This window comes from Chiloscyllium punctatum, chromosome 5 (assembly GCF_047496795.1).
Source record: "Chiloscyllium punctatum isolate Juve2018m chromosome 5, sChiPun1.3, whole genome shotgun sequence".
Classification (NCBI taxonomy): domain Eukaryota; kingdom Metazoa; phylum Chordata; class Chondrichthyes; order Orectolobiformes; family Hemiscylliidae; genus Chiloscyllium; species Chiloscyllium punctatum.
The window spans coordinates 114,341,872-114,368,768 of record NC_092743.1 but is presented as its reverse complement, the minus strand read 5'-3'; the positions used below and the strand labels follow the sequence as shown (position 1 = coordinate 114,368,768).

Below are 26,897 nucleotides of genomic sequence, written 5' to 3'. Positions count from 1 at the left end.
TCCAGCAGTTGCAGTGCCTCGGCTGATACAAATGCATTCACGCGTTTGGCGCTTTTTCAGGGTATAAGATTAATTTTGCTAAATCAGAGGCTATGCCTGTGGGTGGTCTTACAAAGGAGCTTGCTCTTGAGGTTGACTATTGATTCCCATTTAGGTGGTCACAGGGGGATTTTGTGTAGTTGGGCATATTCATCACTCCAGTTCTGGATTGGCTGTTTAAAGCCAATCTTATTCAATTATTTGGAAAAATTAAAAAAGATCTTCAAAGATGGGAGGCATGTCCAGTCTATTGATTGGGTTGGATAGCGCTTATTAAGGTGAATATTCTCCCTCATTTGCTATACCCTATACGGATGCTCCCCCTGATTTTCAATAAACAAATACTTAGGAGACTGAACGGCTGGTTCAGCTCGTTTATTTGGCATCATAAGCGGCCCCTCATTAAATTAACCAAACTGCAGTTGCCTCACAGATTGGGGGGCGTAGACCTTCCAGACATTAAAAATGACCAATTAAGCTTGTTTTTGACCTACGTGAGTGATTGGGTTTGTGGGGATCCTCTTTCTATATGGCGAGATATCGAAGCCTCCCAGGCAAGGTGCCCACTTACCAGTTTGCTGTTTTTGGACAAGATAAGGACAGTTAGGGAATATTGCCATAACCCAATAGTCATCAATACTGTTAAAGTATGGAGGCAAGTCGGCAGAGGGAAGGCAATATTGGTAAAACATCCTTGTTTACACCTTTAGTGGATATGCTGGATTTTTAACCGGGTATGACAGATTCAGGATTTAAACGTTGGGCAGCTAGGGGTATGTCTTGCATGGGCAATTTATCTGAGGGAGACATAATGATGTCCTTCGATCAGTTAGTACGGAAGTACGAGTTACCTAATAGAGACCTCTTTCGTTTTTTTCAAGTTAGGGATTTTATTTAAAAAAACCACACTTTTGACTGATCCCTGCAAATCTGACATAGAGAGGGGGGTGCTAAGGGCTAAGAGTACACGCTCTGTCAGTACTTTATATCATCAGTTGGGAGATGCCACCTCAGATGAGTATGATCGATTCTGCAAGATGTGGGAAAGAGTGTTGAAGTTTCCTCAGAGGCATGGGAGGATATTTGGGAGAATACAAGGAATCTATCAATTTGCAATAGGACCCATGTTTAAAGTTGAAGATTCTCCACAGGGTCCACTTGGCTCCAGACCGTTTGTCAAAATTTACATCAGGGGTATCTTTAACATGTCCCAAGTGCAAGGTCTGTATGGGCATTCTTACCCATTGTCTTTGGTCTTGCGATCGGCTTCAAACATATTGGAATCCTGTGGCGGGCGCAATGGAGAGGATTTTGGGTGTATGGGTGGAGAAAGACCCTATCTCTCTCCTTTTGGGCCTACCCACTGTATTTCCTGCAGACGTGCATAAGAAAAAAACTTTTCAATATTCTCACATTCTGTGCAAGAAAGAATGTCTTGTTAGGTTGTCGGGTTGGCGGAAGATTGTTATGGAGTATATTCCCCTGGATTTTCTCACAAATATGGTACACCACAAAATTGAGAATTTTTACAAGACATGGCAGTCCTTTTTGGAATACCTGGACGCAGATTTATCTGTCACACTAATAAGGGCTTTTATATAGCCATAACGAGTGTTTCATGAGTCCAATATCCAAGGAGGAGGAACTGTGAATGTATGAGTGTTTTGTTTGGCTGGACTGAGTTATTGCTATTTATTTGTTTGTTGTTGGTTATTTATTTATTTAGTTAAATAGCTAGTTTAGGTTTTTTAATTTTATATTTTACTATATATGTTTATACATTTGTACAGGAGGGTGGGCTGGGGATTTTTTTTTATTTGGGTTTATTTTTGTACTGTTTCGCATTGCCTTGTTTTGTACTTGTTGTAATATTTCAAATATCTATTTTTTTCTCAATAAAAATTGATTATAAAAAAAAGACAATTTGCAACATTCCACTGGTGTTTGAAAACTGAGGATTGCCATCTTTACTTTCTCTCCACAGATGCTGCCAGATCCGATTTTGAAGTTAGCAGCAATAATATTACAAAGACAAACAATGGCTGAAGAGAATCATTACTTGTGCAAGGGTGCTGTCAGAGCAACACAAATAACGTCATGTCAATGTAATAATGGCCTGTTGACTGCACTGAGAAGATGAGGATTAGATGTGGGTCTGAGGTAGAAAGACTGGAGGAGCACTGACACATGATAGTCATATAGCTGGCGCACCACCTTTACCAAGTTGCTGCACATGCTGGAAGGATGACAGAGACTTGTCCTTCATTCTTAGCATATGCATTTCTAACTGTATGGAGAAGCATGCTCAGCTATGTGCTATGGATCTGCAGGCCAGACCAGGCAAGGACAATAGTTTCTTTCCCAAAGGATTTTAGTTAAGCAGATTGATTTTAGTTTCATGGTCATTCTTGGACTCTTAATTCCATATTCCAATGATCACCACCACTCGTTGTCATTGAATGGCATTACCCTTGCTGAATATCCATACTAACAACATCCTGGGACTTACCATTGTTGGAAACTAAAGTGGAGCAGCCACATAAATATGGTGGCAGCAAGAGCATGTCAGAGGCTAGGAATCCTACAATGAGTAACTTACTGCATAACACGCCAAGGCTTGTTACCATCTACAAAATACAAATCAGGAGTGTGATGGAATATACCACACATTCTTACAGCTTCAATAAGATGTGTGACAGCATTCAGGACAAGCAACTGTTATGAAGGTGCAGAAGTGTACTGTACCTTTAAGAGAGTGAAGGACTGAGCAAACACAGAGAATGCTGGAGAATTTACAATGTAATATTTGGTCCAGCAGCTAGCACTGGCTGAGTTGCTATGAGACAAATAAAAACAAATTCGAATTCAGCCAATCAGTTTAAATTATACTCCAAAATACCAACCTCCAATCAAGTTTGAATTTAGGATATTGACAATATTAAAAACTAATAAAACATTCTGATACATTGGGGTATAAGACTGGGAAAAAATGAACAGTTGATGGAAGAACTGCCAAGTCACCAATATATGCAGACTACACTGAGAATAGCTCTCTTAAAGGTACCTTTATCTATCAGTGTCCTGTAAAACAGAAAACCCTAATAAGACGAAAGTAGTACAGAGGAAGACACAAATAGAAGATTCAACAAGCTGGCTCGTTTTGAAATTTGAATTTTTCTGTAATTCTTAATCAGGGGTTTATCGTACAGTATTACATAAGGGAAAGTAAAAGATAGGTTTAGATAAATGAGTTGTGAATAGTTGTTAATTATTCTCTGTTAAATCTTTTAAAAACTACAGTTGTAAATTTTTAGTTTAAATAGTGACTTTTGGGATAATTCTTTGCCTCTTAAATTTTCAGATTACAGCACGGGGTGAATCTTTTCTGTGTCGGGTTTAAATTCACTGGGGATTTACCCCATGTCGTAACAACATGCACATGTACTCCCTCTACCACCTACGCAGTGTGTGTTATCTATAAGATGCACTGCAGAAATTCACCAAAGCTTCAAAGAAGGCACCTTCCATCATCATCATCACCACCACCTCGAAGAACAAAGGTAGGAGATATATGGGACCATCGCCACTCCTCTCTGAGAACTCCCCAGCTTGACTTGAAAATATATCACAGTTCCTTTACTGTTGCTAGGTCAAAACCATGGAATTCCCTTCCTAACAGCATTATAGGTATACTTACACCAAATGGGTTACTTCAATTCAGGAAGGCAGCTCACTATCACTACCTCAAGCACAATTAGGGATGGACAATAAATGCTGACTCAGCCAGCAAAGCCCACATCCCCTGAATAAGTTTTTTTTTAAAAGCCCAAGCTTCTTATCTGTTCTTCCAGCCATAGTATTTGGACGGCTGATTCAGATCAGTATCCAGTCAATAATAACCCTACAATGTTGATGGCAAAGTGACTGAATGTTAGGGTGACGTAGCTGGATTTTATCTTGTTCGAGATGGTCATTCTCTAGTGCAAACATTACTTGACACTCTTCAGCACAAGCCTGAATGTTGTCCAGGTATTACTGCATATTGTCATGTACTGCTTAAATTCTTGGAGTTGTCAACAATATGGGAAAAAACCCATATGGTGTGTAAATTTTCTCCACCACTTTCCTCCCTGAGTAGTATTTTAGCTGATGGCTAATTGTATCTTAAATCAATGGGGGAGATGATGGTGTTGTGGTACTGTCATTGGACCAGTAATCCAAAGACCAAGCCTCAAATTTGGTTTTGAATTCAATGAACACCTTGACTTAAACGTCCATTGCAGTAAATAATAAGTTTGATTCACTACTATCCTTTCCAGAAGGAAGGCTGCTGTCTTTATCAGTTCCACATTGGAATGATTGATGGAAAGTTTTGCACAAAATCTTGTGCCAAGTTGATGTTGGATTCCTCCATGCTCTGTGATACTGCTACAACCAATCTAGATTCTAAATGGTGCAAGTTGTCTACACATGACTCTATACCCAAACAATGGAGTTAATTCTTAATTTCCCTCTGAAATGGCCAACCATTCAGTGCGATAATGGAAAACATAGCCTGTCAACACTGAAATGTCTTCCTTATTGACATCTGGGGACTAGTGCCAAAAGAAAAGCAAGAGCCTGACACAGTCATAGTCTCAGAATTACCCCTTTCATACAATATACCAGACAACATCATCACCCCAATGGTGATTACACAGTGGCATACAGTCAGAGAGGTGCCCCAGGAATCCTTAATATTGACGTCAGAGTCCATGATGTCTCATAACATCTGATCAAATGTGGGCAAGGAAACATCCTGGTGAGTACCATGTACTACAATTCCCCAGCCAGGCTGATGAATCAATATTTCTTCATGTTGACTAGCACTTGAAAGATGTATGAAGGTAAAAGGACACAGATAGTAGCCTGGGTGGGATATTTGAATGTCCACCATCAGGAGTGGCTTGGCAGTACACCACGGACCAAGCTGGTCAAGTCCTAAATGGAACAGGTTCCCATTCTGGGCTGCAACAGGTGATGAAGGAAATAACAACAGGGAAAAACATATTTAACCTCATCTTCACCAATCTGTCTGTCATAGATGCATTTGTCCATAACAGTTTTGGCAAAAATGACCACTACACAATCTCTGTTGAGACAAAGTCCCATCTTCAAATTGCAAATACCTTACATCATATGTATGACACTATCACTGTGCTAAAATGGATAGATGTGACCAGTGGCTTTCTGCAGGGGCCGGTGTTGGATCCACTTTTGTTTGTCATTTATATAAGTGATTTGGATGAACACATCGGAGGCATGGTCAATAAGTTTGCAGATGACACCAAAATTGGTGGCATAGTGACAGTGAAGAATGTTATCTAAGATTATAAAGAAATCTTCATCAATTGGGTTAGGGGGCTGAGGAGTGACAGGTGCAGTTTAATTTGGATAAATGTGAGGTATTCATTTTGGTAATACAAACAAGGACAGGACTTATATAACTAATGATAGGACCTTGGGTAGAGCGGTCAAAGAGAGACCTAGGGTTTCAGGTACATCATTCTTGAAATTGCGTCATTAACCAGGAAGGTTAAGAAGGCTTTTGCCTTCATTGCTCAGACCTTGGAGTATAGGAGTTGGGAATGTCATGTTGAGGTTGTACAGAATATTGGTAAGGCCTCTTCTGGAGTACTATGTGCAGTTCTTATTGCCCTGTTATAGGAAAGGTATTATTAAACTGGAGAGGGTTAGGATACAATTTACCAGGATATTGCCAGGAATGGAGGGTTTAAGATATAAAAACAGACTGGAAAAGCTGAGACATTTTTCCACTGGAGTGGAAGAGACTAAGGGGTACTTTACTGGGGTTTATAAAACCAGGAGGGGTTTAGATAAGGTAAATGACAAGAATCTTTTCCCTAGGGTGGCAGATGTCAAAACCAGGGGGCTAAAAGTGAGAGGAGAAACATTTAAAAAGGACATGTAAGGCAACTTCTTTCCACAGAGAGTGAGTCATGTGTGGAATAAACTGCCAGAGGATGTGGTGAATGCAGGTACGGTTACAACATTTAAAAGACATTTGGATGTGTTCATGAATAGGAAAGGTTTGGTGGGATATGCTTCTAGCTCAGACAGCTGGGACTAGTTTAAGTTTGGGAACATGGTCGGCATGAACTGGTTGAACTGAAGGGCCCGTTTCCATGCTGTATGACTATGACTCTATAACAAATCGAGCAACTCAAAACAGAGCACCCATGAGGTGGTGTGGGCCATCAATCTGCAACCTCATGGCCCAGAATGTCCCTCTCTATCATTACCATCATGTTATTATAAATGCTAAAGTACCATCGGCATTTTGCTGTATCAAGAAAGTTTGGACAGTTAAGACAAAGTTCAGTGAATATGTTTATTCATTTAAGCCCGTCACAACCAAAAACCTGCATGATAAGCTGAACTTTCAACAAACAAACTACATTCAATCACCAACAAAACATTGTTTCTTGCCACCCCTATGTAATGGAAAAATAGTAAATATTGAATAATAGCCCTAAAATTTATTTCAACTTTTGGCAGCTGTATCCTCAACAAGAACGTAATTATCATCAACAAAACAAAAGGTCATTTGCTTGACCAGACAGATTTTAGACTGTCAAATGTGACAGTGGTTACCACTCAACTGGCAAGTCCAAGACCATAAAACTTCATTTCATACACACCTGTACAGTAGGCACATCGTTAAACGCCCGTGTGAAATCATCTTCATCCAATGCTCCATCTTTTGATGGCCCTGAAACAGGAAAAAGTAATTTCCTTTATTTCAGAACAACGAATGTCACAGAGCCAACAATTTTTCATTTAGTAATATAATTTCATGGTAGCAAAACCATCTGCAGGGTATAATGAATATAGGTAGCTGCTGCTTCACAACTGAACAATTTCTTTTAATATGACAAGTGACCTAGTTATGTACAATGCATGTGCAAACATTACTTCTCATGTAAATCTTCCTTGCAAAATTTATTCTGTATTAAATGTGAAAGCATGAAACATAACTGAACCTGCAATAACAAAGCTAGCTCAATCTAACATGTTAATTTCTGAAATATTGCAACTAACAAGTCTACTACTTTTGCCTAAGTACAATAAAAAATTCATTCCTTCTTACTGATCCATTTGGAAAATGGATTTCATTCAGTTTAGTTCACAATCCATATATTAATTGTAAACAAATTTGATGTAGGCAGCATTTGCACCCAAATTTAGATGCAGTGTTAAGTTGAAATGACCTTAGAACTGGAAGCAGCAACATGAAAGAAAATTGGCAATTACTTGGAAGTTTTGGGGAACCTGTAAAACATATTGAAAATTACTTTTAAGAGCTTGTACCATTTATAAGGGGATCAATTATAATTTTAAGTAAGAAGAAATATTAATCTATGTGAGCCAGTGATATTTGGCAAGAAAGCAGTACCAACAGAAGTTTAAACATATTTAAGCCATGTGACAAACATTCAAGAACAGGAACATCAACAGACAGGCCAATCTCAGAGTTGAGAAAGTCATGGAAAGAAGAACACTTCTATGTCGAATATTGTATCAACGGAACCCTGTTTTATGCCAATGCTACTGTCTGAACAGGATTGGTTATATCCTTAAAAGAAGACTGGATTTCAGTTTCAAAAAAATTGCATGACTGAAACAGTTAACTGAGATGAGAAGGTTCTTCACCCAGAGAGTGAGTGCCTGTGGAAACCTTTGCCACAAAAGGTGGTGAGGACAAAACATTGAATAATTTCAAGGAGACAGATATAATTCTTGGATCTAAAGCAGAAAATCAGCCATGTTGGGTATGTTTTTTTTGTTTTAAGGATACTAAAGCACATGGGATTGGGGGTACTGAAAAGGGGAGACAGGAAACAAAGAGTAGGAATAAACAGATCTTTCCTGTGGCATTCAGTGACTAGTTTGATTTGATTTTGATTGGTTTGATGTACTGTCACATTTACCAAGATACAATGAAAAGTATTGTTTTGCACGCTATCCAAACAAATCTACCTTATATAAGTACATCAGAAATTGAAACAAAGAAAAGGAGTGCTACAACTACAGAGAAGGTGCAGAAAAAGATCAACTTTACCATATGAGAGATCCATTCATAAGTCTGCTAACAGCAAGGAAAAAGCTTTGCATCTTCTGCCTGACTGAAGAGGCCAGAAGAGAGTACAACAGGGATGGGAGGGGTCTTTGATTACGTTGGCTGCTTCCTGAGGCAGCAGGAAGCAGACAGCGTTAATGGAAGGGAGACTGGTTTTCGAAATGGACTGGGCATTCACAATTCTCTGTAACTTCTTGCAGTCTTGGACACAGCAGTTGCCATACCAAGCTGTGATGCATCAGGACAGAATTCTGTATATGGTGCATCTGTAAAAATTGATAAGAGTTATTGTGGACATGCTGAATTTACTTAGCATTCTGAGAATGTAGAGGATTGGTGTGTGTTCTTGACCGTAGCATCGACTTGGATGGACCAAAATGGATCATTGGCGATATTTACTCCCAATAACTTGACACTCTTGACTGCCTCCACCTCAGCACTATTGAAAGGCAGAGGCATGTCCTCCACTCCACTTCTTGAAGTTGATGACCAGCTACTTTGTTTTACTGACATTGAGGGAGAGATTGTTGTCTTTACAGCATGCCAATAAACTGTCTCTTTCCTGTACTCTGTTTCGTCACTGTTTGAGATCTGACCCAGTAAACTTGTGAATGGAGTTAGTACTGACTGTGGCCACACAGTTGTGACTGTATAAGGAGGACAGTAATGGGCTGCGAATGCAACCTTGTAGGGCACCAGTATTGAGGATTATTGTGGAGGCGTTGTCATCTATCCTTACCGATTGCAGTCTGTGGGTCAGGAAATCAAGAATCCAATTCCAGAACGGGGACTAGAGTCCTAGGTCTCAGAGTTTGGAGATGGGTTTGGTTGGAATTATGGTGCTGAAGGCAGAGCTGAAGTCAATAAACAGGAGTCCGACATAGGTGTCCTTGTTATCCAGATGTTCCAGAGATGAATGTATCTGCCATGGACCTATCGTGATGGTAGACAAACTGTGGTGGATTGAGGTAATCTGGGAGGCTGGAGTAGATACGTGTCATTACTAACGTCTTGAAGCACTTCAAAATGATGGATGTCAGAGCTGAAGGGTGGTAGTCATTAAAGCACTGATTTTTATTTGGCAATAGACTTCTTGAAGCAGGAGGGAAACTCACATAATAGCAAGAAGAGGTTAAGGATGTCTGCAAATACTCCCACCAGCTGGTCTGCAGAGGTTCTGGTGGGAATTCCATCCAGAGTCGCTTTCCATGGGTTCATTTTCAAGCAGGCCAATCTGACATCTGCGGCGGTGACTGTAGGTACAGGTGTGCATGTGACTATGGGGGCAGGTGACATAATTGTCAACGATTTTAATTGACTTTGCTTTATAGCCAGTTATTGACAGATCTCAGTCATTCACAATATAAGTCAACAGTTTTTATTTCTAATTTCCAGCATCCGTCGTTGTTTCCATTTTTAATTCAGTATTATAGTAGTACTGTGCTATCACAGGTATTCAAAGTTACACTAATCTTCAACCTGTTCTGGTAATTCTGGTTCAAATGCAAAAAATGTAATTGCACCATTTAAAGAAGGAACTGTCCTCCTGGCAAAGATTTCTTCCTCTGTTCTAAAACCCTACATGCTGATAGAGGACTCTCCGTAGCAGCATCCAATCAGTAGAAGTGCAGAAACCAGCCTCACTCTAAGTTGTCTGGATTGATTATAACACTGGCGTCTGCCCAATAATAGGAGGGTTATTCAGTTATGTGCCATGCAGGAAAAAAAACCAAATGGACAGGAGATTTCTGAGAAGTTGCACAATAATTATGACAGGTTTGCGACTTTATTTTTTCTGAAGAAATTAGTGCAATTAACAAGTAATAATAATTTTATGCTGAAATATCCATCTGCACCAATTTCATACATCACTTCGCTTCTGAATTCACCTGCACCAAAATGATCTTCTGCCACCTACATCATTCTGACATCTAGGCCAAAGATAAACTTGTGTGAATTCCCTAGACATACAAGAATAAAGTGCTGATTAAATATGAAGTTTGTTAATTGTGTGTTTGCAAAATAAAAACTAACCTTTGTTTGACTTGGACTGTACTGAATCAAAATTCTGTCAGTTTCAATGAACCTTTTCTTACTCTCAAACAGTGAGAAGGATTAAAAAGCTAATATTGTGTTTCCAATGAGCATATTCTTGTTGTAAATAATAACAAAAGACAGAGGGAAGTAATTGAACTAAGAGACACAATGTGGTGGCTTAGGAGATACTGTCAGTGTAATTCTGGAACAACAACATAATGATTGGAAAATAATACCAAAAACTCCCTTCCCACTTGACGAGCTTGATTTCCCTTGAGGTGTAACAGAAATATTTAATTTTTGAAACGAAGGGGATTCCACAGGGTGGATACACATAAGTTTCCGCTTGAGGGGCAGCACAAAGCTATGAGTCTTAAAACTAATGTGGTAGCAATGCCAACATAGAATTCAGAAGAAAATTCCTCAGAGAGTAGTGTAGAGGTGGAACCTGCCATCTTATAAAATGACTGCGGTAAACAGTGGAGATGAATTGGAAGGGGGACTTTAAATGCAGGAAGGAGGAAAGAAGAAGAGTCAAATGCTTTGTTAGGATGAGATAAAGTAAGATGCAAGAAAGCTCAAATGGAGCAGAAACATTAAATTGGACATTCTGGGACTGGAATTGTTCTAGTGCTTTTAATACAGTGTAATTCTATGTCAGAACGTCGTGAATTTCTTCTACACCTCTGCAAAGTAGTGCTAGCAGAGGAGGAGAAAATCCAAGGTATTCTCTGGCAAGCATCAGCTCTCAAATGCAGAATTGGACATGGAACATAGCATGCAATTGAGCATTTATTACACTTGTACCTCTTGGCAGCAGAGATCAATGGTTTTAATAATGCTGAAGACTTGGCAAACTTCTGAAGTGTATTTTGTTGATGACAGAAACTGCAAGCAAAATGCATTGATAATGGATGGAGTGAATGCTTTTGGTGAGATCAAATAAAGAAAAAGACTTGCATTTCTACAGCAATTATCATGACTTCAGGATGTCCCAAATTACTTTCCAGTCAGTAACATCCTTTTGAAGTGCTATCACTGTTGCAACATAGAAGATGTGGCAGCCACTTCAGATACAATAAGCAACAACACCATAATGCTTAAATAATCTGTTTCTGTGATGCTGATTGAGAAATAGTGTCATTTACAAAGAAGGTTCTAGTTTAACATCTCATCTGAAACTGTATGTCCAACAAATGACTTAAAAGCACAACTTGGGTTGGGACTTGAACCTAGAATTTTCTGATTCAAAGATGAGATTGCTATTCACTCAGTCACAGTTTGCATCAAATTGGACTTTCGATCAAGAGGGCAACAGCCTTTACTCTGTCCATGTTCACTCATCTGTTTCTTGATATTATGTGGAGTGAATCAAATTAGCTGAATTCAAGAATCTATGACAATGAGAGACTCCACAGGAGACTGATATGGATCATGCACTTGTTACATCTGGCTGTGTTTGATCATAAATGGTACAGCCTTCCACCTGGAATGGCACATTTAAGTTTTAAAATATTTGTGCACAATTACTGGAAATTTGAACTTATTGTGATGCAGCAGTGTCATTACAGTAGTGAAATCTTATTGAGACAAACTGTACTTCCTTAACTGAGATTTAAAGGTTGTGAAATAAACAAAAGATGGACTGAGGAATCGGGTAAATTCAGGATGGGTGAATGTAATTTCAAGTCAAGCAGCAAAACAGAAACAAATTAAGAGAAAAATAAATTTGATCAAGAGAGAAGGAAGAAGACAACATGAAGTGGAAAATTAAGAAAAATCTAAAAAAAAATCTTTTTCAAAGAACTAACCACCTGGAAGTATTAAACAACATTGTCGGCATTCTTCAACTTCTGGTAAGAATGGTTGATTTGTTACATTAAAAAAAATGTTATCAAGGCAGCAACTTCATTGCAAATCACAGAAAGGTTAAATGTGAGGTACTATTTTATAAAGTCTATGGTGGAAAGGTACAATTGGTCTTCAGGGACAGTTAGCTCAATTGGGGAGCTTGGTTAGTGCAGTTGGTTGAACAGCTGGTTTGCGACATGGAGTGACAGTAACATGCGTTCAATGCCTATACCAGCTAAGGTCATCAATGAAGGTTGCACCTTCTCGACCTTTACACTTGGGTTAAACCATTAGTTGTCCCTGTTTAATAAGACAGCAGCCCCATGGTCTGGCAAGATGATGGCAATTTTACATTTGCATATCCCAGTCCAAAGATGTGTGGCTCAGATGAATTGGCCATGCTAAATTGCCCATAGTGTTAGGTGCATTAGTCAGAGGGAAATGGGTCTGGGTGGGTTACTCTTCGGAGGGTCAGTGTGGACTTGTTGGGCCGAAGGGCCTGTTTCCACACTGCAGGGAATCTAAAAAATCTAATTCATAGTTCATCAAGAAACTAAAAGTTCTCGCTGTCAAAAAAGAAGGCATGTGGTTGGGAAGCTTGTAAAAATAGTCTGACGTAAACATATTTCGAATTAGTTTGGAGTTCATTTAAAAGTGTGGGCAATGTTGACAATAGTACATTGGCTTAACTAGCCAAAGAACTAATGTTTATAGCTATTCCAGAAAATGAATTATTCCAACAACTAACATTAGGCAGATGCCGGTGTGTAGGTGCACAAAAACAATTTGACTACAGATGTTGCTAGTTCGAGAGTACAATTTCTCAATTCAATTGCCAGAATGTTGTAAAGGCACAGGTTTTGCAATATCAAGGTATTTCAGTTGTTTCTTGATATACTCAATGGAGTGAATTGAATGGGCTAAATATTGGCAGCTCCGATGCTGGGGACCTGAGGAAGATGCTGAGCTGGAGTGTCCACTCACCATTTCTGGCTGTACATGGATAAAAACAGTTCAGCCTTGTCTTTTGCACACATGTGCTAGATTCCACCACCATGGAAGATGAGGATATTATGCAGCATTCTCTTTCAGTGAGTTGTTTAATTGTCCACCAGCATTCACAGCAGGACTGCAGAGCTTAGATCAGTTGTGTAAGTTTTGGGATCACTTCACTCTGTTTATTCTATGCTGCCTCAGCTACTTGCCAGGCAGGTTATCCCTGTGTTGAAGCTTCACCAGAGTGACACCCCATTTTTAGGTATCTTGGTATTGTTTTCTACACTGTTCATTGAACGAAGATTGATGGCAATGGGAACATGAGGAAATGCAATACTATTACACCACAGATTGTACTCGAATACAATTCTGTTGCTGTTGATGGCCCATGGCATCTTTTGTTTGAAATCTATCACATTTAGTATGTGGTTATGCCACACAACATGACGGAGAGAATCCTCACTATGAATGTAGTCACAGTGGAGACGTGGTCCTATGGCGTGAATACTGCTATTGAGATGTCCACGGACAGATGCATCTGCGGTAAGTGGACTGGTAAGGACAAAGTTAAGTAAGTCTTTTCCTTTTGTTACTTCCCTCACCACCTGCCATCAACCCAGTCCATTACTAAGATTATTTAGGACTCAGCCAATTCAGTCATTAATGGTGTTGATGGACATTGAAATCTCCCATCTAGAGATCATCCTGCACTCTTGCTATCCTCATTGCATCTTCCAAGTGGTGAAACATAAGAATGTATTAAATGATCAGCTGGGGTGGAGAACAATATGTGGTAATCAATTGGAGGGTTCCTCGTTTGACAAGGTACCACGAGATGTCATGTGGTCCAGAGTCAGTTTTAAGGTCTTGCATGTTAACTCCCCCACAACTGTATAACTCTGTACCATCATCTCTGGCAGGATCTTTCCCACCAATGGGACAGGACATACCCAGGGATATGACGGTGGTATCTGGGACATTTTCTGTAAGGTATGATTTGACGTTTGCCCAGAGAGCAGAAGAATCATTGGGTTGGGCCTGTCAATTCTTAACCTAGTGACAATAGTGGAGAGAGGGACATGCTAGGATACAAGGTTACAAATTGTGGTCAAACACAATTCTGCTGCTATTGATGGCCTCACAGTGGCTCATGGCTGCCAAGTCGAGAGTTGCTGGATTTGATCCGAAGTTATCCCATTTAGCACAATGGTAGTGTCACACCACACAATGTTCACTGCTAAGATTGGACTTGTTGATCGTCTTTGAGATACCCTGCCCATTCTATGCTCTTGCTACTCTCATTGCTTCTTCCACTTGGTGTTCAACATGGAAGTAGTACTGATTCATCTGTTGAGAAGAGCTGGTGGATGGTACCCAAGGTTTCACCTGATGTCTGAAACCTCATCGTGCCTACAGTCAATATTAACAATTCCAAGACCAACTCTTTTCCCAGTGGTGAGCAGTTTCATTTCTGGCAGAACCAATACATTTTGTGGCTGTGGCCAATAATGCTGTACGGCCTATCCAGAAAAAAGAAGCTGGATCGCTGGGAAAAGCTGGGTAGGATGAAAGCCACAAATAGCAGGTCACCGATGAGAGGGTCTTAGTGGGCTACTATTCCAGAAGCCTAGGCCAATGACTCTTCTGCTCTCTGGGCAATTAAGCATGTGCAATAAGTGCTGGTTGCATCTGTAATATCCATACTCCATAAACAAATGAATGGTCAAGTCATACCTTACATATGTCAGCAAATAAGTGACCATAAGCTGCATCAAGATTTATAAAGTTAACAAAGCAGCCTCCAGAATTAAGGGGGAATCTTTCAAGTCTTGTTAAAACCATAAGCCACCACTAAATTCCAGTAAAAATTCAGATATTTGGCTTGAAGTGGCTCATTTATAAGTTTAAATGGAGCCCAACATCAGTGTGTGGGATTCCTATGTCAGGCAGTTATCAACCCATACTAAATTAGAACAATTTTCCAATGGTGAGAATTGGATGGAAGTATCTCTGTCTCATTTTCCCAGCACCTTCAGCCCTTGCTTGGTCTTGTGGGATCCACTAAATTTGGCAGAATCAACACTCATGGACAAATTGTTTGCAAAAGGAAAGGTGACGCATGGCTTAAGAATAGCTATAAATGCAGAAGATTTCAGAATTACCCCTGGTGATGGACAAGAGACTGCCTGAAATTTTGTGAACTGGGCGCCTTTTGGAATTCAGACTGAGAAATGCAAAACAGAGTTAGACAGCTCTGGGTTCAATGCTAGAACCATTGCTGGTTTGACTTTATATGAATAATGGAGTAACAAAAATTACAAGGGACTGTTAAGAACTAACAGGTAACAATGACAAATTAAATGTAACGCAGGCAAGGATTATAGGTATATGGTAAAAATATAGCAACACAGAGTAATTCCCTGTATCATGCTAGAATCGCTCAGGATGAAGATTTAAAAGAACATAGCAAACCAAGGCAGAGCAGCATCAACTTTGCCAACATATAATCAAAGCAGGATAGTGCAAGTCAATTAGTTAATTTGCAAACATGATAGCGATCAGGAAAGAAAAAAAAACAAGGTAACCAAAAACAAGGTTCTATTCTAACTGATGGAAAGAAGAGATGGAAAGACAGCTATGAAACCAAATCCCAATGATGATGTTAATTTACCTACAAAAACAGAAATTGCTGGAAAAGCTCAGCAGGTCTGGCAGCATCTGCAGACAGCAATCAAAATTACCATTTCGAGTTGAGTGACCCTTCCTCAGAACTCAGTTGAGCTGAGGGGGCAACAAATAAGCATGGGCAATAAATGCTGGCCTAAAAATTTTGAAATAAACTCAATGTAATTGGTGTAGGGTAGAAACAACCAATTCAGTAAACTCCATTTAATATTATTATTTTCTTAATCCTTTGGAGTACCTCAATTTGCAGCAGCTGCAATATAAGTGAACAGAAGGTAAGTGACAAATAATTTGGTTTCAATTGTTTTTTTCTAGGTGAAGCTCCTACCGAAGCTTCAGTAAAATCAGGGGACAAAACAAAAACAAAATGGACATCACTTCTGATTAGAGGAAATCTCCAGAGATGCCATCTGGGTCTGCGTGCTTTCACTATATTCTATTTTAGTTACTTGTAGATCACAATCTCACTTGAACAAACCAATTAATATTACACTAATAACATAGCTGGATGGTATTACAATTCCAATTGACGGTAATACTAGACCAGTCAGATCCCAGTCTGAAATCTGGCTTGATAAATCCTAAATTTAATTTTTAAACCACGGAGGTCAGTTACCAAATATGTTCATACAAGCAATAGGTGTACTCTTTAACACACAGAATAAACTGCTTATTAATCAAAAAAAAATTGAAACATATTACACTCGTTTAAAAAAACAGAAAACTTTCAATGTAAATACCATCAAAACTCTCACTAGTCCTTTATTTCTCGTATAGGCAGACGATCCTTTATCCGAAAGACTCTGAAATCCTAAGATTTCTTCGTGAAGTTTTTTTCTCATTAAAAAGGTTGGTTGGCGTGCAAACAGTTAATTCAATTCCACACCCACTTGACCCACATCACTTAGATGCGACATGGGGGCGTGACCCAGCACTGGCAGGTTTCAATTCTGTCTCAGGGCCTGTAGTACTCACAGGTACGTCTGCTGTTCACTAAGATTTTTAAAAATTTCACCGTTACACTGTTACTTATTCCGAAATCCAAAAAATTCTGAATTCTGAAAACCAGCAGGTCCCAAGGGTTTCGGATAATTGTGTACTGTAATATCCTTACAAACATCAAATTCCAATGGGATTCACCATCATCTCCACACTAAGACTTCATGCTCAGGCTAGCATAGCTGCAACAGGTTTCCTTCCAGCAAATTCTTAGGCATTTGCCAGATGGCCTTCCTCAGCTAACATCTCCCCCAGAAATATTTGAAAACAAACTACAAACTGAATTCACAATCACTTTAACTTCAGACCAAACATAAGAGAACCCTATCTCCACTCTCTGGCATCCATACTCTGACATGTATTTTTCTATCTCTTTGTGTGTCCCTGGACTTCCGACATTAGGCAACAGTGCAGTTTCCTCCAAGCTTTGATTTTTAAATGCATCAACCAATTCTCTTTGGGGGTTGTAAAACCTCATTAAAAACACTTGTATACACAAATAGATCTCCAGACCTCCTAGCGCAAAGCACACCAAACCCTGTAAACTAAAACATCTGCCCTTTCTTTTCACAAAAAAAGCAAATTATAAATTAAACTTGAAGTTAGGCATTATTCCTAACAATAAAGCTCTCACTTCCGATAAATTTGAGAGTTCAAATCCTATTTAATACCAGAGGAAAAAAAAAGCTGACACTCCAGTGCAATGCTGAGGAATGCTGTATAATTGTAGGTTCAGTTTTTTGTATGAGTTGTTCAGCTGAACTTCCATCTGCCCTGCTAGTTGTTAGGACCCCATGGCACTATTTTAAAGAATAGAGGCATTATCCCTCATTTCTTGGCTCAGCATATACCCCTCAATCAACATTACAAAACAAATTATCTATACATGACCACATTTTCTGCGAAACTACTGTGCACACATTTGTTACCTTGTTCCTATACTAAAAGTGTGATTACCATCGAAAATAGTACTTGGTTAGCCATAATGTGCTTTGAGGCATCTACGACTGTCTGATAGGAAACAGTGAGAATAAAAGTGTGATTTTCAGGTTGATAATCTGTAACCAGTGGAGCACCACACAGATGAAAGTTGGGACCTCAATTATTTACACTGTATGTTAAGGCTTTGGACAAAGCAACCAGGTAGGTTGCACCCAGATTTTCTAATACACACGGAGGTCAGAAAAGTAGTTGTGAGGTGGACGCAAAATGTCTATAAAGTGATGTAGATAAGTTATGTGAAAATCTGTCTGATGGAATGCAATATAGTGAGATTGTGTACATTGGTGGAATAAAATAGAAAATTACATTTAAGGAGAAAGAAACTGCAGAATTCTGTTGTACAGGAGCATCTCAGTCTCCTTGCATATAAATTACAAAATGCTAAGCGTGCAGGTCCAGCAAGTGATATTGCAAGCTTTGTTCGGAAGGGTGTTAAAATTAGTGAAATCTTGCCACAACAATAAAGAACACAATTGAGACCACACCAAGAGTAGTGCATCTGTTTGACTCTCCATGCTTAAGGGGGGATATATTTGTTTTGGCAACAACTCCAAAAAAGATTCACAAGTTGATTTCTGATATGAATGGGTTTCCTTTAGAGATAAAATGAGCAGAATATACCTATACTCATTAGAGTTTTGATGATTAAGAGATAATCTTATTAAAACATAATGACTTTCAGCTTTATTTATTTTCTACTTAAAACTAAGAAGGTTTGCAATGTGTAACTTAACTTTTTTTGTTTGTTTTACGCTATACTATTATTACTGCAATGTTTAACTTTTAACTTTGTTCTTAGGATTCTGTATGTAGGTACTTGTACCTAAGAAAGCATCTTGAATGAAGACATTATATATTTTTCACTGTACTGCTGTACTTTTGTACTTGAGTATACGTGACAATGAAATCAACTTATCAATCAATCCTGAAGGATTTGACAGTATAGCTGCTCATAGGAGAACTCTGATCTAGAGGCAGAATCTCCAAAATGGGGGATCTCACTTTTAAGACAATGCTGAGGAGGAATTTCTTCTTGCACAGTCAGTAAGCTTTGGAGTTCTCCACCCCAGAGAACTTTAAAAACAGTCTCATTGAATATATTCAAGGCTAAGTCTGACATGTTTAATGCAATAGAGTCACTGATTATGAGAGGTGACAAGAAACTGGACTTACAGCCATGTTCTTATTGAATGGTAGAGCAGGTTTGAGGGGCCAAAATAGCCTACGTCTTATTTTTGATGCAATTGAGAAAATCATGTTAAATGCAATCTTACTTTGTTTCTAAAGCCAATTAAGTATTCATCTAAATTCTAAGCAGATAATGCACAACCTTCCAGCCTACATACATGAACCTAAAATGATCCTCAAATTGAAGAATGGTGTGGAAGTGTGTGAACAAATATTCCCTCTACCATACTTCTACATTCAAGTGATTTTCTTTTCAAAATTTATAGTTTTGGCATAATTTCAGAGACAAAATGTGGCTTCCAGTCATCCGGGTGAACCACAGGCCTATTTTTGTTGCTTAACAAATCCAAAAAAGTGTCTTAAATATCCTAATGAGCTTTATGTGACCTTAATTGATATGTCAAAGGGCTTGGACCCCATCAATCACAAAGCACTTTGGAAATGCTCTGGAGACTTGGATGTCTAGCAAAATCTGCTACATCCTGTAACTCTTGTATAATATAATGGATTAGAAACTATGCTCTTTTATATTTTATAGGCATAAAGCAAGATTGTGTGATTCCGCCAAAGCTCTTCACCATCTGCTGCAGGCTTCTCCTGGTGCTCAGTTATGACTAATTTCACGAAGTATCATGCTTGATTAAAGACCCAACAGGACTTTTTTAAATGTCAAATTGCTGAGAGCCAAAACTAAGGTGACTTTCCAGTGTATCCATGACTTACAAAATTCCAAAAACTGTACAGTTGTAGTCCACATTGCAAGAGTTATTCAGGCCATGCTCAAATGCTTGCACTCTACATACAAAATAACATCAGCAAGTCCCAAATCCTTCACCAGCCCTCCCCAAGACAATCACCTGTCCCTGTAGCTTTTAGTATTGATGGGGAGACTTCAAGATGACGGTGGTGTAGCTGACCTGAGCCCAGGTCTCGTCTTCTCCTGTGGGTTTTCTTTCTCTTTTCTTCATTAGCTCTTTTTTGTTTTCTTTTTAGTCTGGAGTGTGATGGGTGAAGAAGACAGCCACTGGCAGCAACAGCAGTAACACGAGGATGAGTTTGACGCGACTCCAACACAGCCAGAGGTCTCCCAGCAAGCAAGGAGCAGGTCCTGGACTAACTTTGCCCAGTCTGGACTTGTAGGTCGATGCTCCAGGTCTGCGGCTAGGCCTTAGAACCTTAAGGAGATATGGCAGTCTTGGCACAGCATGGCAGTCCTGTCCTGGTATGGAAGTCTTCTTCATCTTTGGCTTCCAGCTATCAATAGTCTCATCCAGGAGTGGTGGTCTTGGCCCGACATGGTGATCTTCTTCGGTGGAGGATTCTGGATCAGTACTCCAGCAGCCTGGCGTTGCTGTCCCAGAATGGCTGCCTCATCCTGGCTGCGTCTTCAAGATATTCCATTGTTCCTTAATTGGCTTTCCCAGAGACCAGGAGTTGTAACCAAATTGTCTTAATTTTACTTTTTATTAGCATTATGTATGACTTCTGGCATAGATGTAGGCACCGCAGGGGGGTGATTTATAAAACTTTTTACTGTATTTTTCATGTAAAACTGCACGTGACAATAAATTTCTTATCTGTTTTAGAGGTGTTGTTGAACATTTCCCATATCTGACAAGATACTTTTCTCAAAAGGTCACCATTGAGGAGCAGATCTAGCACAAAATCAATTATGCTTGCACAGCCTTACAAACATTATACAATCACATCTTTGATAGCAAAGATCTCCACAAAAAAACAAAGGCTTCAGTCTACAAAAGCTGTTATTGACATGTGTCTTTTATAGAGCAGAGAGAAATTTTGGTCACCCATCTAAAGTACCACCAGGGCTGCAATGTTTTGGTGAATTCCCAGGATACTCAGTAAAGTGGGAACACAGGCAAACAATTCCTGGTACTTATTTGATGCCAATTTCTTCAGCATGACAGCATGATCATGTCAAAACAGTTCCATTGGTTTGGACACTGCATCAACACACCAAATAGATTAGATTAGATTAGATTCCCTTTGGCCCAACAAGTCCAGACCGACCCTCTGAAGAGTAACCCACCCAGGCCTACTTCCCTGTGACTAATGCACCTAACACTATGGGTAATTTACCATGGTCAATTCATCTAACCAGCACATCTTTGGACTGTGGGAGGAAACCCACACAGACATGGGGGAAATGTGCAAACTCCACACAGGCAGTCGTCCGAGGCTGGAATCGAACTTGGATCTCTGGTGCTGTGAGGCTGTAGTGCTAATCACTGAGCCACCATGCCCCAAAATAATTGGCTTCTAAAACAAATCCTCTTATCACAACTTAAGGATGGCTCCTGATCTCAGTAAGAACAGAGAAGCATTTTAAGGACACTGAAGGCCTCACTGAAAAGGGGATAAATTGACATTGGCATGTAGGCGCACTTTGGTGCAAACCATACCATTTAGGCAACATCTCATTCAACAAGCGAAAGGAGACCAAAACCCTATCTCAAGAATCCCTTTTCCCCAGGACAACTCTAATCCTTTCTGTTCAAAGACCAATGACTCCAGACTCGATTTGCTGAGATACTTGAGGTCTTACAAATCATGAAGCCTGGCAAGCGCCATCCTTGTTTTGAGAAACTGACAAGGATTACAGTCAAGGGATTCGAATCTTATATTTTAAAAAATTACATCAGAGGGTACAAACACTACACAAGCAATTTGTATCAATTCTGAATATCAATATCCTCAATTTGTAATGACATAATTTTGTAATGCAGAAAACTGCTGAAAGAAATTATAAAGTTTGAAAAAACTGATGAAGATGGGGAGAAAGGAGACATGAGTTGAAGAATGCAGATTAAAATGAATGGAAAGCTTTATTTACAATGTTTTAATTCCAATTAAAGTGAGAAACAATGGGCTGAGATAAGCCATTTTGTGTGACATGCTTTAAAAGAATAAAATGAGCTGGGATGTATTTTAGATGAAGATTAATTTAGTTTCCTGATTATTAGATTACGTGGTTTCAAGAAACGTCCATTTAGAGTCATAGAGATGTACAGCACGGAAACAGAACCTTCGGTCCAACTTCTCCATGCCCACCAGGTATCCCAACCCAATCTAGTCCCACCTGCCAGTGAAGATCTAGACCCCTTTTAAGGAGCCTTTTCGGTCCGAGATGGGTCAATAATCAATGAATGCAGTCTGTACAAAGCAAGGTCATTAGTTTAATAAAGTAAGGCACCTTGACGCAATTCTGTCCAGCAACACAGAGATTAAAGCTTTTGTGTTCCGCGGCGAAGTTGCACAATTACATTGGAAAATTACACATTATTTAAATGTTTTTAAAGAGACAGTACAGCCTTAATTACAAAGAAAATCCAATCAACTATGATAAGGTGACATGATTTACAGCAGGTTAATCCAATAATATTTCCTGGGAAAGGGTTCTTAATTCCAAGAAAAGTTTGATCAACTGTAATGAGGTGACATGATCGACAGCAGGCTAATCCAATGATATTTCCTGAGAAACAGATTGTTTGACGCACATAATAATCTCATGCTTGCTAGTTCCAGATTAGTTCAAAATACCAAATCACTGTTTTTGTATTTTAGCTTAATTCTGCAAAACAGCAGTAAAAGTTCACAGAACTAAATCATTATTTTCAACCATTTTGTTGTGTTATTTTAAAATGAAAAGCCATTTTGTGGTTAATAAAAATCTATATATACTTGTTGCTTCTGATAACAGCCTAAATTCAAATTTTAGATCCTCACCAGCACCCAGCCCATATCCCTCTAAACCCTTCCTATTCATATACCCATCCAAATGCTTTTTAAATGTTGCAATTGTACTCGTCTCCACCACTCCCTCTGGCAGCTCATTTCACACACACACCACCCTCTGTGTGAGAAAGTTGCCCCTTAGGTCTCTTTTATATCTTTCCCCTCTCACCCTAAACCTATGCCCACTAGTAGGCCCACTATGCCCCCAACCCAGGTAAAAGACATTGTCTATTTACCCTATCCATGCTCCTCGTAATTTTATAAACCTCTATGATGCCACCCCTCAGCCTCCAACGCTGCAGCCAGAGCCGATTCAACCTCTCCTGATAGCTCAAACCCTCCAACCCTGGCAACATCCTTGTAAACGTTTTCTGAACCCTTTCAAGTTTTACAACATCCTTCCGATAGGAAGGAGACCAGAACAGCACGCAATATTCCAAAAGTGGCCTAACCAATGTTTTATCCCAATGCAACAGGACCTTCCACTCCTGTACTCAATACTCTGACCAATAAAGGAAAGCATACCAAACGCCTTCTTCACTATCCTATCTAATTGTGACTCTACTTTCAAGGAGCTATGAGCTGGCATTACTCTGAAAAGCTGAGAAGCAAAGGCTAAATCAAAAGCTAGGTAAAGTGGAAGTGCTTAAAGTCTATTTTTCTCCTTTTTAAGGCTTCAGAACTTGTGCAGAGAGACAATGAGCAAGACTCTTTCTGGATGGTTGGTTTCAATTAGGCAGTCATTGGTGCTGAAATAGATATTAGAATTGTGCACAGATTGTGTTCTTGTATGCATTACATAGTTGGAAAAACAGAAAACAGGAAGCACCATGAACTGGGGACTGCACAATACACACTGTACTGTTGAAGGGTGCTGGAACCTACTGGATATTTTAAAGGATTGAAAAAGGGGCCTCAGTATTATCACAACGGAAGAGATAGGAAAAGACAGGATTTGTATTTGTGGTACCTTGTTGACGGCAACTGTGTCTGGGAACTTCAGATGGAACACTTTTGCTGATGTATATGACTCAAGAGCTGTGATAACTGGAGGGCACTTGTGATGCTTCATTTCTGCAATAAGTTATGCGAGTTTTTGTGAAGATATGGGAGGTGCATCTTTGTTATATTTATGATTTAAGCACAATTTATCTTCTTATTAGAATGATCCTTCAGCTGAGCTACACTGATTTTGTTACAGAAAAAGCTTTAAAAGGTGAAATAACACCCAGTATTTTTCTTTTCATTGGCAACGTGAATCAATTCCTCTTCCAAAAGTTATCAATCTCTATGGAGATTGTAACATCAAGGTGGATATGGAACTATAAAGAATGCTAGTTGCAATTCAGTTGGTAGGACTTTCACCTTTGTGCAACAAGGTCATAGGTTCAAATTCCACAGCTGCACTTGAGCAATATAATCTAGCAAACACCTCAGTGCAGTACTTAAATGGATGGAAAAGATCCCAAGGCACTAGTTCAAAGAGTAGGAAGTTATGCGGTAGTTATCCTACAATGTCCAGGCCAATAAAACTCAATCAATCATTGTTCCAATAATAGATAGTCTGGAAATTATCATATTACTGTTGGCAGAGTTTACTGTGTGCAAATTAGTTTTCATGCATCCTACAATGACTACACTTCCAAAGGAGTTCATTGGTTGCAAAGCACTTTGGGGCATCCAGTAAGTTCTTCCAAGGTGTGACATGAATGCAAACCTTTATCTTCTTTTCTTTGTAGTTGCACATGACAATACTAGATTTCACACTAAATGAACACACAAAAATATGCCAACTGCTGCATGTTTCTTCAGAGAAATAGAAAAAACTGCAAGCCATAAGGGTAAAGTTAGCAAATAAAGCAAAGCACGGTTTAAACAACATGCTTTGAGCAAAATTAACTATAATTGGTGAAAACTGGCATCAAATTAGATGGTTTAAGCGGCTTCAGATGGGCTTATAATCTGCCACATTAGTAGAGTCGAGAAAAGGAGGATAGATTTAATAGAAACAAGGAATATCAATGGGTTGATTTGTAAGATTAGAGGGGGTTGTAGAGATAAAATAAGGTAAAATACTGAAGGGACTTGAAAATGAAAATGAAAATTTTTAATTTAAATTGTTGCGAGGTCTGAATATGAAGGCTGCAAGGACAGGGATGATAGTTAGGACTTAGTGCATAATAGGATGTATGGAGCAGAATTTGGGATAAGCCAAAGATCTGACAAATACAAGAACATGACACTAATCTTCATGGAACATACCACAGCTAGTAAGAAATATTGTTGAAAAATTGTTGTAAATAAATGTCAGACTCCATTATGCTTATACATTCATTTCCTGTTCTCAGCTCCACTGTCCTTCCTGACTATCTATTCTAATTCAGAAAAATAGAAAACTCACAGTTCATGTGTCCACATCCTTTGGGGAACTCAAAAACAAGGACTAAGTGAGAGGTCTGAAATTCAAAATGTTGCTAGATTGCAAGGTATCCTTCCATATCATAGGACAGCAACCTGACCATGAATCTATGATATTCCACAAACAAATTCATTGTAGGACTAAATTTACTAAAGTATAATATTCAGAAGTGCAGTTTTTATGTCATCACTAGTAACTACACACAAAATGCCCGCTTTAAATATAACTATTTATTGAATACAATTAGGAGCAATCCATCAGCATCTTGACTGCCTAAAAACACGACAACAAAATAGGTCTGTATTAATAAGTGGAAATGAGGACTACAGATGCTGGAAGATCAGAGTCGAGAGTGTGGTGCTGGAAAAGCACATCCTGTCAGGTAGCATCAGAGGAACAGGAGAATAGATGTTTCAGGCATAAGCCCTTCATCAGCCCTTCCTGTGCATTTTTAAAAATAAAATTCCTGTCCATCTCTCTTAGCTTGTTAGTGATTATAAAGTATTAACTATTGCTGATTAATTCAACCAACAGGACAGACTCAGTATAGTGGTACACAGGCAGAGGGAGCTATAGAATAGAATAGAATTTAATATAGAATTGCTAGTGTGGAAGCTAGTGTGGCCATTCAGTCCATCGGGTTCATACCAACCTTCCTAACAGCAATTCATCCAGACCCACCCCACTGACCCTACCCTGTAACCCTACATTTACTATGGCTAACCCACCTTGCCTGCATATCCCTGGACATTATGGCCAATCCACCTGATCTGCACAACTTTGGACTATGAGAAGAAACTAGAGCACCCAGAGGAAACCCACGGACACATGGGAAGAATATGCAAACTCCACACGGACAGATGCCCGAGGGGGAAATTGAATTTGGGTCCATGGCTCTGTGAAGTAACACTGCCAACCACTGAGCCACTGTGCCACCCATTGGTGCTCATTGCCTATGAAGATAGTGTGTGCAGAGAATTATTTTTCAAAAGGAAAATGAATTGCCACTTGACAAACAGAATCCTGTCTCAATCCAGTGGGATGAACTAGATTACTTAATAGAGATCTAAATGAAACTGGACTCTTTCTGTGTCGTAATGACTCAGAATTTACAACTGATCTCGTTTCAACTGCCATCTGCAGCAGAGAGTTCTAAACTTTTTCCACCTTTTGTGTGGAGAAGAAATTTCAAATTTCATTCCTGAAAGGTCCAGCTCTCGTTTTTACAATGTTCTCTTGCCTTAGACTCCCCAGTCAACAGAAAATGTTTCCCAATCACATGCATTCTTGAGAAAGACCAGAAATTTATTTTCAAATATTTGTCTGTAGGAGGTGATCTCTGGTTGTGTAGACACCTCATCAAACACAGGGAAATGTTTTTAGAAAAAAAAAGAGCTGCCTTTTCATCTTATTTCACAAAACCATGAATTGCTCTTTCAGTAATTGTGCCAATTAAATCTATACTTAAGATAAATCTTATTACTAAATGCAATCTAAGAATAAACTAACTACAGTACCTGATTTAGATCCGGGTGCAGAGGCTGATCGTTTCCCACCAATGCTTGCACTTGCCATTTTCTTAGCCGGTACCTTAAACGTAGAACTGGCTGATGGTCTGTTTCCATCCACAGACTCCTCATCATCAAAGCTTTTATCTTCAAAAAAATGCACACAAAATATTAAGCTACAATAAATTGTGAATATTTAGTTACAATATCTAGTTATCTTGTTAAAGGTAAAAAAAACAATCAGACAAATAGTCATTTTCTCAATGACTATTCTGAC

At 39.1% G+C, this 26,897-nt stretch overlaps 1 protein-coding gene across 39 annotated transcripts in view; it reads right to left on the bottom strand.

The window, feature by feature from the left end:
• Positions 1-26,897, bottom strand: part of clasp2 (cytoplasmic linker associated protein 2) — a 320,216-nt gene that overhangs the window by 198,988 nt on the left and 94,331 nt on the right. For all 39 annotated transcript variants that reach the window (XM_072571110.1, XM_072571117.1, XM_072571109.1 and 36 more), the window contains 2 exons: positions 26,630-26,767; positions 6,741-6,811 (listed from right to left, as the gene is read on the bottom strand). In XM_072571110.1, coding sequence (XP_072427211.1) covers positions 6,741-6,811; positions 26,630-26,767 — 209 coding nt within the window. The remainder of the gene's footprint in view (positions 1-6,740; positions 6,812-26,629; positions 26,768-26,897) is intronic.